Genomic DNA, 14,471 nt, shown 5'->3' on the forward strand with positions numbered 1-14,471 from the left:
TACATAGGAGGATATAGAGGGCTAAAAATGAGTGTGGGGGGGGAAATCATTCCTAGCGGAAGGAATCACTTGAACAGAGGCTTAGGGGCAAGAAAGTTTGAGATTTGTTCAGGACTAAGGAGAGCACCAAAGGGCTGGGGCATGGATTCCACGACAAGCAGACTGAGACCTTCTGCCATCAAGTTACCCATCATAGTCAATGACTGTTATTCACATGCGAAACGTACTCAGTAAAGGTTTTTGAATAGGAAAGTGACAGACTATGTTTCTATTTTAAAAGAAGATAATGTATGTGCTAGGAAGAATAATAGTAGGGAAAACTAAAGGTGGAACCCACTGGGAAAATTTAGAGTATCTTTAACCTAAAATGACACCATGTAATGTCTTTAGGAGCAAGGGCTCTACCCTGTTCTACCCCAGTTGAACCTGATGTTGAAATTAGCTCATATACCAACTTTGAAAATACATGCTTAAGTCAAAAGTAAGTAAAACAAACATGACCAGAAGCAAAATAAAAATTGGGAAGGAGGTACAAAATCCTTTGGTTATTTTTCTCCCCCGAGTAATAACAAAAGGATAGTTTGGAAACACCATACTATAGTGGACATTTTTATGAATCTTTCATAGGGCAAATTAAATAGTCAGTCATGTCCATAAGGAATTTTCAATCTCCAAGCTCAAGGTCATGCTTACAAGTGCTCAGCGTATTATACAGGAGAGTATATATTGTTACGGGACTCTGCCTAAACTCATTTCCTCCCAGTCCCAAGTGCCAAGATGGAGTTATGGGGCAAGGCCCCTGGTACCTGCAAGGGTCTGCCCTCAACCTAGGAGTATCCTAGTGCCCGAGTGAGTGAGGCATTAAATAATAATAATAAAAAAAAACCACTGTGGTGGCTCAAGAGAGACTGCAAACCAAAGGAAAACAATGTTCCCTTTTTTGAACAAGGGGCTCCACGTTTTCATTTTTCGCTAGGTCCATAAAATGTGTAGCCTGCCAGGCCCCACATCACTGTCTGCCACAGGAACTACTTTTATTATTTTGATTACACTTCTCAGGACCTTTCTATTACCTGATTTGTCTTTGGCTTTATTATCTGTCTCCACCCTCCACGTGAATGTTAGCTCCTAGAAAGCTGCACTTTGTCAAGTTTACGGCAGTAACATCACCTTCTAGATAAAGGGTGACTCACATATTTTTAACCCCTTCCTGCATTGCTCACGGGTCTCAGCTTCCAGCCTGAACAGCAATAATCAAAGAAGCAAAGTGAAATATTTGCGGCTTATGGCTCCTTTTCCATCCACGAAACACTTTTTTCATGTGTTTTCCTACTAAACTTCCCTCACACTGGTTGACATATCATTGCAACATAAAATAAATTTTTGGAGAAGGCAGCTTATTATTGGAATTCCTTCAGGTTGTTTTGGTATCAATTATTCTGATGTGAAAGAAAATCTATTTGCATGTAGAGCTAAATCCTTCATTTTTATTAGACAGGGCAGTTTGCTACAAGAGAAACAATCCTCTTTGGTTCAAAGGAGATACTGTATCCCTCCCTTTCTTTTCAGATTACGAAGTAAAGATGCTTCTCCTTATAAGGGCAAGGTATTATGAATCGCCCAAAACAGAGACCCCCACCGCAGAGGAGAAATATAGCACTTTTAACAAACTCAGGTGATGTTAGATAAGTTATAAAACTGGAGAATTAAAACTTTTAAAATGCAGCGTAAACAAATTTATAAAATGTTTATATCCTACATATTTGATAAAATTAGAATTGTACATGTATTGAAAAAAAATAACAGATTTTATTTTCCTTTCCCCTGAATGAGCAATCTATCTGCCATAAAATAAATGGTATTTATTTTCACTTTTGATGCTCAAGAAAAATTATTAGTTGGGGATTTTTCAGAGTCAAACTATTTTTATGATTTTTTTTTCTTCATCTTACTTCATACTTCACAACTGATATGAAGGAGATTTATCAACACCTACATTCAGGTGAAAATTGGGAGATGAAAGTTACACCGAGCTGTCATTACCACTTCAAAATATGTGTCAAACAGTCTTCATAAGAGCATTTACTATTTTCTCTCCAAGTTTTCTCTTTTTTAACACATCCTTTTTCTTAGAGAGAACCTTCACTTATAAATGGATATCCAGCTGATGGCTACCCCAAACTACAGTGATTACTTCAAAAAGATGTCAACGTGACTTGCAGAAACTCTATTTTGTTCAAAGCTTGAGTGCTGCCTGGTTGGTCTCAACACTTCTGAGACATGAGCTGTGATCTATGGTGCTGATGCTCAAACCTTCATGTGCAGAAGAATTTGGGGTACCACGAAAATACTGACTGTCAACTTCAGCCATTCTAATTCCTGAGGTGGAGAAAAGGAACCAGCTCTTCAAGTAAATATTCTAGATGATTTTAATGCAGAAGTTTTGCAGATCAAACTGAGAGGTAGTATTCTAAAAACTCAAGGAGAGGCCACTTATTAAAGGCCATCTGTTAGATCATGTTACTTAATTCCAAAATTTCTTCTTCACAAAATGCGTTCAGATATCTTACTCCATGGTCTGGAACCAGCCTCCTCCTTGTCTACTGTCCTTGTCCCCAAGCTTCCTGTGTTAAAGTCAATCTGGACACTCCTCCCTCCTCTATCCCCACATCATTCAACCAAACTCAACTGCTTGCAGGTCTCCAGCATGCCATTTTATCATCCAGCTCTGGTCCCTTTAACAGAACTGCTCATCTGTATTGACTGCCTTTCTGCTCTCTCTCCAAGTGGCTACTACCTACTTGTCTTTTCAGATTCAGTTCAAATCATTTCATCCAAAGCCTTTCTTCTAAGCCTTCAAAATAAGGAGGGTTAAGGAGAGGAGGAGAGCCATTTCTTGAAATTTCATTGTTTCATCTAATCCTCATATGAGCTTAAGAAGTACATTCCATAATCATCCCAATATACAAATGGGAAAGCTGCAGCTTGGAGGGGTTAAGTAAAGTTGCCCAAAGTGACATGGTTAGCAAGTGGTAGAGCAGGGGTTCTAAGTGAGTACTAAATCTCTGCTCTTCACGACTACCCTGAGCATCAAGGCTGGCTCGGGTCTTCTTCTTAGGGGTTCTCCTGACCTCCTACACACCCTCCTACCAGAGCACGTCACACTGCACAGCCTCACTGACCTGGGTGTGTCCTTCACCTGAGTATACGTTCCTTAAAGACAAGCACAGCATTTTTTCCACTGTTGTAGACCCAATAGCCAACACATATTTTGGTACAAAGTAGATATTATAAATAAATGAATGAATCATTGAATGAGTAAAGGAAATGTATTCATTCGTTCAAACTGGGCAGGCTCCAAGGATACCAGAACGAACAAAGACAACAGTGGTCTTGATTCTCACAGAACTCATAGGCAGATGGAGAAGACAGACAACCACATAAGCAATGTCACCAAAGTATGATGCATATCCCGTCAGAAAGGTTGAGGGTATGAGGAAGAGCTCCCTCAAGGAGTTAAGATAAGACTTGTAGGAATACGTGGAGCAGGCAGTCATGAAGAACTAAAGGTGAGAGAAATAACAGCATTTAAAGAACCAATACCATCTCCAGCTTCTGGAATGTGGGCTTAGGGGAGAAAGTAATGAGACGTGTGGCAGGAGGGGTGGCAATGGCCAGACTGGTGAGGTCTTGGAAGGCCAATGAGCAGACACTTGAGAGTTTTGAAGCACTACAGTGACAGGAGACTAGATCTCCATTTTAGAAAGACCACCGTTGCTTTGGTGCAGCAGGTTGGATCAGAGGGGAGAAACTAAGACTGGAAGCCAGGAGTCTAGTGTGGAGGATGTGGAAGTACTCCAGGTAACAGGTGACAGTGGCTACGGACAGAATGACGACCATGGGAATGAAGAAAAGGGGAGAGAATTGTCATGTGGAGAAGTGAAATGCAAACAAAAGAGACAAGTGAAGTATGATTTACTGAAGCCACATAAAATGACAAAGAAAAAAAATCTAAATCTAGTAACCACTTATAGAGAAAAGTAGCCCAAATTGCTTCTATTTTATTTTCAGTATTCTCAGGACAAGTTAAAATGATTTTAAAAGAACCAATTCACTAACCTGTTTGTAAGGAGTATCATTCAGATAAATTTCAGTGTCCCCAACTGAAATCAAAACACTTTTAGAGCAAACAATACCATTGTCAAAGCATTTCTTGTTCTGAGCAATGACAGATACATCTGAATCATCTGGACTCTGAAATGTCAAAAATATTATGTTAATACAAATATATGCTATATATATATATACTATTTTTTGTTAACAAATCTTAAAGAAGGCCAAGATTTACAATGAATTGTGTTGAAATTGAAATACAACTTACCTCTAAAATAAAAATCATTTTGATCTAATAATGTGAAGAATTTAGTAAAAATATACCAAGATAACTCCATCCTTAAACATTTATCTATAGTATCTTCTGTTAAAATGTTCCAACAAAGCTTTTTTTCCATTTTATAATGGTAGCTCGAATTTATCAACCAGTTTCTTTCCATCAAATACCCAACAAGACAGGTCACTTAGGGGAATTTTAAAAGAAATATTTGCATTTTAGACAACATCTTTCATTTTATTTTAAATCATTTTCCAGCTAAATAATTATCTGCCTCAAGATAAAACTGAAATAAATTAAAAACTTCGGTACCATGTTAGTAAATAATATAATGCATATCATTTGAGGGTTTCTTTTGAACTTTACCTACATTGTCTCATTTAATTCTTATGATAATTCTTGAATTATGTATTATCTCCATTTTACAGATCAAAAAACAGAGGTTAAGAAGGATTAAATGATTGTCCAAGGTCATTTAGCTAAATAAGGGCAGAGACAGAGTTCAAAACCCTTTTTTTTAATGCCATTTGTAGAGAAATTAGGAAGGGTCTAGTGATGGTTGAGGAGAAAAATCAATTGTAGGTTATAGGAAATCCTTAGTTTCAGAGAATATTATTTAGTCCCACACTCTAATTGGAGCCTGCTCACCTGTCACCTCAACCTCACCTTCCTTCAGCCACCCCCTCTCCATCCGCTAAGAACTCGCTCTTGAGTCAGGGTTTCTCATTTGTATCCCAGTTTTATAGATAGGTTTCAATACTTCTATAGACCCTGGAAGTTCACTGTAAAATGTTGTTTTTGAGTATCTGCATTTTTCTTGGAAGAAAGTCCATGGTTTTCATCAAAGTCTTGAAGTGGCTCTTATCCCCCACAAAAGTTAAAGCCACACTGCTCTACGAGTCCTCCACTAACTTATGGAAGGTGGGAGTTTCATCAGAAGGAAAGTGACAACTCTCTTCGGACTCAAATTGCAGTTTTCAAAGGCTCATACACATTTCCTGAATTCTTTTTATTTTTTACACATGTGGGTCAGTGTTTATTTTCAAAGTGAGAAAAGCCTTTAAAATGTTTGGAAATCAAATAGGTCTTGATGTAAATTCTCCATACTTAGTTTTTTATATCACCAACAATATGAACACTAGCTCAATATATATTTCTTGCTTTGGCCAAATTCTTCCTGTCTTATTAGTAATTACTATAGCACAGTGCCTAGAGGATGGGTTTTCAGTGAATGCTGTTGACAGAGTAATTAATGTGTCCCTCTGTGACCCAATTTTCCTTACGTCACAGGAACCGAGAGCTTTTGCTTCTTATTAAACAATTCTTGTGCAAAGCATTGCCTAAATTTTGAAAAGGAGAATAATAAGGGTCATTAAGATGATTATGGCATTGTACTACTCAAAAAAATAATGCCACACTTTCCTGCCTTTATGAACAATTTTCAAAGAAGAAAAAAACACATAATTCAGGGTTCTGTTTTGGTCTTCCTCTTGGAAGAGTTATTTAGATTTAGGGATGTAAAAAGCTGGCTGAAAGCATTTCTATTGCCATTACATTTATATTACTATTAATTAAAGTGCCTCAATGTTAGCTTTATTCTTTATATTAACTCAGAAATGCCAAGACATATTCTATATTGTATGGCCTGCCTGGTAATATCATGTTATGCTGACAGCAACTTGAAACAATATCAATTCCTAAGAGTCGGGTTTCTCCAATTTCCATTTCTAATGTATTTCAATTTAATATCAGGTTTGGAGATAATGCTACAGAGTTGCTAAGCAACACAGTAACTAATGATTACAAAGCTAAAGGAAAAAGGTCAACGGCCATGTGCCACATGGATTCTTCAAACCCTTTAAGCCCAAGTACTGAAAACACTGATACAGAATATTCTCTCTCCCAAGTGATTCCAAAACATGAAATGTCAGCAGCTCTCAAGGAAGTGTGTTATTTTACTCAATATATCAGTCTATGACTTGTCATGGCCCCAGCCCCTTGCAGGGGTAACTACCCCACAGAAAGTCCCTGCTACAGTAGCCTCTGGCAGCCATGGTTTATGTTCCACAGCTGAATGGACCCAAAGCAGTACATTCTTTGAAAGCCAAGGGACTTGAATGCAGATTGGGGGGGGGGGGGGGGAGACAACTCTAGCCAATTAGATTATCTCTCACATTTGAACCAGAAAATATTGGTTAAAAAAAAAAGTTTTAAGATCTGAAGGTAAATAGACATAGGGAGGATAGAAGGTTGAGTGGGGGCCACAAAGGCGAGAGTAAGCTTAAAGTATGAGGAAGCAAAGAATGACTGAACTGAAGCAAAAACAGAGAAAAGATACAGAACACAGAGTTCCAAAACAAGCCTGAGTAAGCGGAGAATAGAGCATTCAGACAGAGATCGCTCCAGCTGCATGAAGGACATCAGAACATCCATGAACTCCTGCTGCCTGGGAGACAAAGCCACTTTTCGGTTGTCACCTTTGTGACATCTTTGTCCTGTCCCAGGATTTCTTTGGGATATTTATTTCCTTTATGGTTTTGCAAGCAAAATTTTACAGCATCCCCTACTGTTGGTTCCCTGAAATAGCCAGCACTTGGCAGAATGTCACTGAGAAGGAAGACCACCCTGAGGTGCTTCACTGACAAGTTCTTCTACTTGAAAATACACTGGTAAAGAAGTTAGTTATAATGGGGTGAAATACTCCAGGACCAATGCCTCCCTTCCATGAAACATGTCTGTTTACTTCTTCTCTAGTCAAAATCAGTTACATTCCCACAAGAGAGCTTTCATAAAGCTTCTTATTTATTAACAACTCCCCTAGATATAAAAAAATTGAGGGCACAGCTAATATCTTAATATCAGTATGTTTAACAGCTCCCAACATAGAGGCATAGAGTGTAGACTTAAATATGAGAAAAAGAAGGAATGAAAGAAAGAAAGAAAGAAAGAAAGAAAGAAAGAAAGAAAGAAAGAAAGAAAGAAAGAAAGAAAACACTGGAAAACCTATATTAATGTTCTATTGAAATGTTTTAGAAAATTTTAATACATGGAGTCTATTACCAATGTAGGTAAACTATTACAATGCAAATTACATACTGAACCTTAATATCTAAGATTAATAAGGGAGATGAATCTTATGGAAAAATATAACAAATATCTTGCCTAATTTTTCCAACAAGGATACAATGTTTAAGGGTTAGCTTACATGGATAAAGTAGAAAATTAAACACTAATTTATTGAAAGAACATTAAAGAATTAATTCAATAAACTCCATGATTTTCATTTTCCTATTGAAATAAATTTTAAAAATATGCCAGAGCTTTCTACAAAGTTTTGCTCACAGAATTTTAAAAATTAAATAAAATTAATATAAGTTTTATTTCCATTTTAACTTTGACAATGTTAATGTATCAGAATTGGAGGTCAATTTTCTTTAGGTTTTATTATATAGTTTAACTTAATTTTAAATATTTCTGATTTTCCTGATATGTAAATGTTTCTAAAACTATAAAGAACTGATTTGGGGTGAACATTTCCACCATAAGTAGACAAAATATATTATTCTAAATATCAATAAAGGTCCAAGTTGTTGTCTTTCTGTGTTTCACTCCTTGGTCTTCAGGATGTTTGTCATACAAAAAATGGAAGTAAAAACTGCACCCAGAAGACAAACCACATTAAGAATCTCATTTTAGGGAATAAAGGATTATTGGCTCAAAGATAGTTAATACATGTAAATGATTCCTATTTGGAAAAAAAATTTAATCGGCTGCCCATCCCTTGAGTCTAAAACTTTAAGGTACTTTTAAAGTAGTTTTTCTTCAATGGGACTAAGCTAGAAAAAAAAGATGTACAGGCAATCAGAGTTGCTAAACAGGAAGTTAGTCAAAAATATGAAAAGTTTTTTTTAAGGAGGAATGATTTTTTTCAGTCACCTTTAGGATGACCAAAGGAAGGTAAGGTAAATGAAAGGTAGTATACGTACCATTTTTCAAAAGAAATACTTATATCTCAACTTAGGCTTCAATTTGTTCCTTAATTCTGCCATTTCTTTTTTCATTCACTTATATTCCCTTAACATACACTCAAATTCTTATTTAATTAATTCTATCATCTGTTTCACAACTTCTAGAAGGCAGAAAATATTTTCATTCCAGTGGGAATAAATTTTATTCAGAGTGAAACTTTTATCTAATTTTTACAGTTTAGTTCTTTCTTCCCCTGTTTATTTACTTTTTATTTTGCTGAAATGCCACACCACTGTATGATTACCATGCCACTTAGCTTGCATTTTACTTATTTGACAGAGATAGCTCTATCTAGTTCTATCTAGAGCTTTATCTTTGCCTAAAATGATTTCCCTTAACTTCCTTTCCTCTCTGTTTTCATTTCCTGTGGATAGATAGATGAACAGATGGATGGATAAATAAATACACACACATACAAACATACACACAAACAGGGTCTATCCTTCAAGGTATTATGAGATCATGAGTGACTAAGAGGAGACATTCATGAAAATATGGAACTTGTGAGACCCAATGCTTTAAGAAATTCTTGGAGAAAGAAGCCACCGGAGGAGACTAAGGACTGATCAGAGACAAAGACCAGCAAAAACAGCAGAATTACCTCAGAGAAGACAAAGCAAGAACTACTTCCAAAAAAAAAAAAGAGTAACAGTAAGAAGTTTTAATTGGATTTTGTATAGGTCACCACTGACTTTTACAGTTGCAATTTTATATGAACTTTGTGATAGGTGATTAATCACTCTCCCTCACCAGCCTAAATGTCAGAGGCAAGACCCACATCTATGTTTGCACATCACTATGCCTCCACCTCTCAGGACAGGGCTGGACACAGATAAATCACACAAGAAATATTGATGTGAAAAATGATGCAGGGCATAGAAATTTGAGAGCAATGAAATTAGAAGGCTTTCAAAGACTTAAGGAGAATAAAGAACATTTGAGATAGCATTAAACAGAATGTTGAAAAACCTAATCTAGAACAAATTACAGGAGGAAATCGAGCAGTGACTGGGGTTTCTCATAGATAACGGAAGTAGAATTTGGCTCTGAAACCTGGGATTTGGAATATTAAAATTTCCCATTTTTGCTTAAAACATCAAGTGTTTTCTCTTTCTTTGAGTTTATAGCACAGGTTAAGGTCCTGTTTGGTTTCTCAACTCTTTTCACTCTTAAAAAAGTCTTACCTCTGGAAATACAATTATGAACTTTGTCCTAGATTTGCTTCAACATACTTAAAAAATAATGTGTTGTATTCCATGTGCTATTTACATTACAGCATAAACAGCCTCCAAAATGAATGAAGTATCAGAGAACCTGAATTTTTTAAGTTTGACAAACATCAACAAAGACGGGGGAGTGTTCACTAAAACTAAGCTACATTTAAAACTCCACAATCCAAAGATTAAAAACAAAAGAAAACCTTTAATATCTCTTCAAAGGTCAGAGTCAACTAACATTATACTCTTAAGATAAAACTGAGTAAGTATCAATTTTTAGAAGTCCAACTGGCCAATAAAAGGGAAGTTCTTATTAATTGGATTGCTAGATCCTTCACAGGGCCCAAAGAAATAAATGGTAAGTTTCACCAGATAAAAGTATGTTTACAAATGACAAAAATAAAGCCTGGAATTTGTAATCAAAACAAAGAGGAAAGAGAGCTGCTTGACAAAGAAGAAAGAATTAGATTTGCTCTTCACAGAAGTGATTCCTACCTCTGAAAAAGTAGCAAGTAAATGAACCATGCTGGCAAGTCATCCTACCATTCCCAAAGGAAATGCTGTTTCTTCCCCTCCTCAAAAAAGGGGGGGGGGGTTGCCATGAAAAAGAGAAGCAGATGGAGTAAGCAAAAAAAAAAAAAAAAAAACCTGAAAAAAAAATTGCAGCAGAAAATATCCAAGTGTTGAGAAATTTAGTATTTTGCATGATAATATTTCAAGATCATGAATATTAGGTTGCATTGATAAATCACTAATTTGTTTCTGGTATGAAATAATTACCTGCTCCATGGTAAAATAAAATATTTCTTGGCTTATCAAGCATATGTTGGTTAAATTGTCCTAACCATTGTTGGGGCCTAGTTCTGAGTTTTTTCTTTTTTTAATTTCAGTAAAAATTCCCATTACAATACAATCAGTAATTTACTAGTATAATTCTAATTAATTATTAACAGTTTTCTTTTCTTTAAGTACCCAGTTAAATTCAATAAAAGTTAAGCTTTGAAGATTATTTTTTTATAAACACACTTTCTTTTTAAAGAAACATTAAAAAAAAAAGAGTAATTCTGCTTTTGCAGAAAAAAAGGCATATACAATCTAAAACTTGAAATTTGAGACTTTTACTATTCTTTATCTCTTACTTTTACCATAAGAACACTTATGATGGCTCTTAACCCAGATATTTAATAAGTAATCCAAATGTTGGAGTAATATTTCCTGAGACATGTCTTCTCATATACAGGCAGATATATCTTACTAAAATTTGAGATTGAACATGATGTATTCATTTTTACTGAAGGATAAAGTACCAAATTAAAGTGATGATAGGAAATCAGGGTTATGAAGCCTGAAAGCCAAACCTTAATGGCTCTTCCTGCTAAATAAAAAGGTACTGTTATATTGCAGCACTAGTAAAAATTGACTGCTACCATCATTCAGCATCAACTACAAGAATATACTTTCAGGAATCAGAGTTGAGACAAATAGTCTACTTTCTGCACAATCATGTTTGAAAATACAGTGGTAAGTACTATGATTTCTCTTCTGCAAAGGAAATGAGGAATTAAGAAAAAGCCAGGTGGGACATACAGATCAAATAAGTAGTTTTTAAGGGTTCACCAAATGCCCAGCATTTCGCAAAATGCCTGTAAGAGGAAAAGAGAAATGGAGGGCATGATATCTGTTTTCAAAACTTTTGAATTGTCTTGGAGCAATCTAGCCTAATATACAGAGTAGTCAAGTCTTTGTTAACACAGTTTACATTTAATAGGCCTTAAGAATTGCTTATTAAATGAATGAAATGGATAATGTATGAGCAAAGACCATTGTCACACATTGGAAAACGTTTGCAAAGACAGTGATGTGTGGACAAGGTTTTAAATACCTTTAGTAAATACTCTAAATAATTTTTCCATATACAAAGTGAAAATACAGTTTGGCAGAATTTTTGTTTTGCTACTTAAAATGGCACCATAAAAATCATCATTAATTAACCTTGATGATATGTCCAATGGGAACATGTCATGTTTGATATAATACTGTTAATGATACTTTCTTTTTTCTAGGTGTGACTTAAAGTTTACTCTTCAGAGGAAGAAGAGAATTTCAAAAATAGGTTAAAAAATTTAATAGTTAAATTAATTTTTTAAAGATGGAAGTGCTCTACATCCTCTCTATTCAAAGAGTGGACCATGGACATGGAACATCAGGGTACCTTATTAAAAATTGCAGAATCCAAGATCCTGCTTCAAATCCATAAAATCAGAACCTGTATTTTAACAGGATTTCCAGGTCATGTGCACACCCACTAAAGTTTAAGAAGTGTTGCTCTACATACTTCAGGTTGAAGGCATGTATATGCATTTATAATGAATATTAGATAATTAATTAAGTATAAGCTTGTGATTTCTACCCTCTAATAGAGACTGTTAGAAAACTGAACAAGTAATTTTTCAGCTCTTATAATAGAACTGTGCTATTCCTTATGAGGAACCCAAAAGAAGTGTAGCACAGCATAAAATCATACACAATCTAGCTGAGCACATATAAAATAATCAGGATATAATGAGTTGCTTACTTTTGACATGATGACTATTAAATACAATAGAATGTAAGAACAGGACAGATAAATGTGAACTGGAAAAGTCACTCTGTGGGAGCAGAGGCAATCAGGTACAGAAAATACCCCGGGAAAAAAGGAAGAGGAGAAATAGAGATAACTGAGAACTTTGAAAGACTATCATGGGAATTTTGACTTTCTGGAGGTTGGTAATTGGGAGTCAACTTTAGTTCTTAAAAAAAGCAATGACATGATTGCAATGGGAGTCTTAGAAAGATTAACAGAATGAAAAAAAATGTATTATTGTAGGGATGAAGTTGAGTCAGAAAGCCTAGAAATTGAAGGTCACAGCTGTTTATGTCAGTTTGGAACTCAGCCTGTAGACGTGGTTAAGACTGTAGAGGTGGATGAACACATGAAGCAGTAGGAGAAAAGAGCAAAGAGCCAAGAGCAGACGAGCAGTTCACTCAACACTCAATGAACAACCATATTCCCAGCACAGTGCTCCGCACTGGTGAAACAATAGTGACTAAGATTCGATCCTTGCCCTGAAGGAGCCAACTCAGTCATTTATGGTCTGAGACTTAGGCAAACAGAAAAGGCAACAAAGAGACAAAGGAGAAATTAGGAGAGACACTGAAGGGCTCAAAAAGCATAATACCCCGAAAGTCAAAGGAAGAGGGAACTCAAAGGAGTGTCAGAGGCATCTAAATATCAAGGGAAGAAAGGGTTTGGTACAAAATCAGTCTGATAGATTTTGAGAAAAAGGTGTCAGTTCATGTATTCAAATCTCTAAACTGTTATTTACTTTTCCAAGCTTATCAATTTGCGACCTAAACCTCGGAGGATGAAAAAGTTCTAATGTAAATTTGTTTGCCAAGTAAGGCTCATTAGGACAAGTACTCACAGAATGTATATGCACCACTGTGCCTTTCCTATGCTCCAAAAATTATCAAAACAACACACACACACACACACACACACACACACACACCCCGTATAGGCAACTTGTCATCTTCTACAATTATCTGACTGCCAAATCCATTCCCAGGGATTTATTCTTAAAGAAACTTCAAATTGTTCATAAAGGAGGCTAAGAGTAGCACTGAAAGGGAAATTCAGTGATTTCCCTTGAAACATAAGCAAGAGCTTTGTTTCAATTTGGAAGGCTATAGATTTTACTGTTCTTTTTTTTTTTTTTTTTGACAGAATTAATACAACGTGGGAATGTGCCTACTCTCTTGACATATGCTTGAAGAACAGGATCATACACAAACCTCGAATAACATTAAAAGCCTTACGCAGAAAAAAAAAAGACAACCACGCATTCAAGATAATCACAGGTTACCTAGCCAGAGGAAAAAGAGGTTATTTTGCTTATTCTTGAGCAACTTCTTCCTGAAACTTACATTTTTCATTTAGAAATTTAATTCTGGGATCAATGATGTCTAAATAAAGTTTAGGTATACAGGAAATCCAAATACATTAAAGATATGGGAAATTTGAGGATTTTTATCAGATATACAAAGTCTAGAGTTTTCCAGAGTATACCATCAAAATAGCAGGTGTAGAATTGAGAATAATGTCTTACTATTTGCTACAACCATAAACAGTACATGGTCCAATACATGATTTAATGTCTTACATTTGTATTCACTAAACTAAGCCAATAAGCATAAAAATGGTTGACATTTATTGAGCAGTTACTTAATATCAAAGTGCTATCTGACAGTTTTGCTTATATTTATCTCATTTATTCCTAAGAACTACCCCAGGAGGCAGGTACAGTTATTTTCCTCATTTCACAAATGAGAAAACAGAGGCACAGAAAGTTCAAGAATTAGCCCATCATTTATAAATAACAAAACTTTAAAATGGGTCAAGGAAATTAGTTCAAAATCACTATAACTTTTATAGGCTTTATTAATGATACATGGATTTGATATGCTTGGTCCACCATACTTGTTTTTTACATTGTCTTTATATAATTATATATGCAAGTAAGTAATTGAGACATACCTTTATCAAAAATACCTGGCAATCACTGATATAATCATATTCCAGTCCATCAAAAGAATGATAATGCCGGTCCCCATACACTGTACACATTGCTGGGCATGGATAGTATGTGCAATTGAACATTCCTCGTCGACAAACACTGTTAGAAAATAATACAAACGCTGTTACCTTTCTAAGAAACTTGGCTCTAATTAGTATTTTTCAAGTGTCATAAATATTGGAAGGTTTGTATTCAAGAGCATTCACTGAGCCAATAGCC

At 35.5% G+C, this 14,471-nt stretch overlaps 1 protein-coding gene across 1 annotated transcript in view; it reads right to left on the reverse strand.

Annotated features, from left to right (window-relative positions):
* OTOGL (otogelin like) overlaps positions 1-14,471 on the reverse strand; it is a 118,458-nt gene that overhangs the window by 58,248 nt on the left and 45,739 nt on the right. The window contains exons 23-24 of the mRNA XM_032493706.1: positions 14,213-14,351; positions 4,120-4,254 (exon numbers count right to left, since the gene is read on the reverse strand). Coding sequence (XP_032349597.1) covers positions 4,120-4,254; positions 14,213-14,351 — 274 coding nt within the window. The remainder of the gene's footprint in view (positions 1-4,119; positions 4,255-14,212; positions 14,352-14,471) is intronic.

The sequence above is a fragment of the Camelus ferus genome, chromosome 12, assembly GCF_009834535.1.
Source record: "Camelus ferus isolate YT-003-E chromosome 12, BCGSAC_Cfer_1.0, whole genome shotgun sequence".
Taxonomy (NCBI): Eukaryota; Metazoa; Chordata; class Mammalia; order Artiodactyla; family Camelidae; genus Camelus; species Camelus ferus.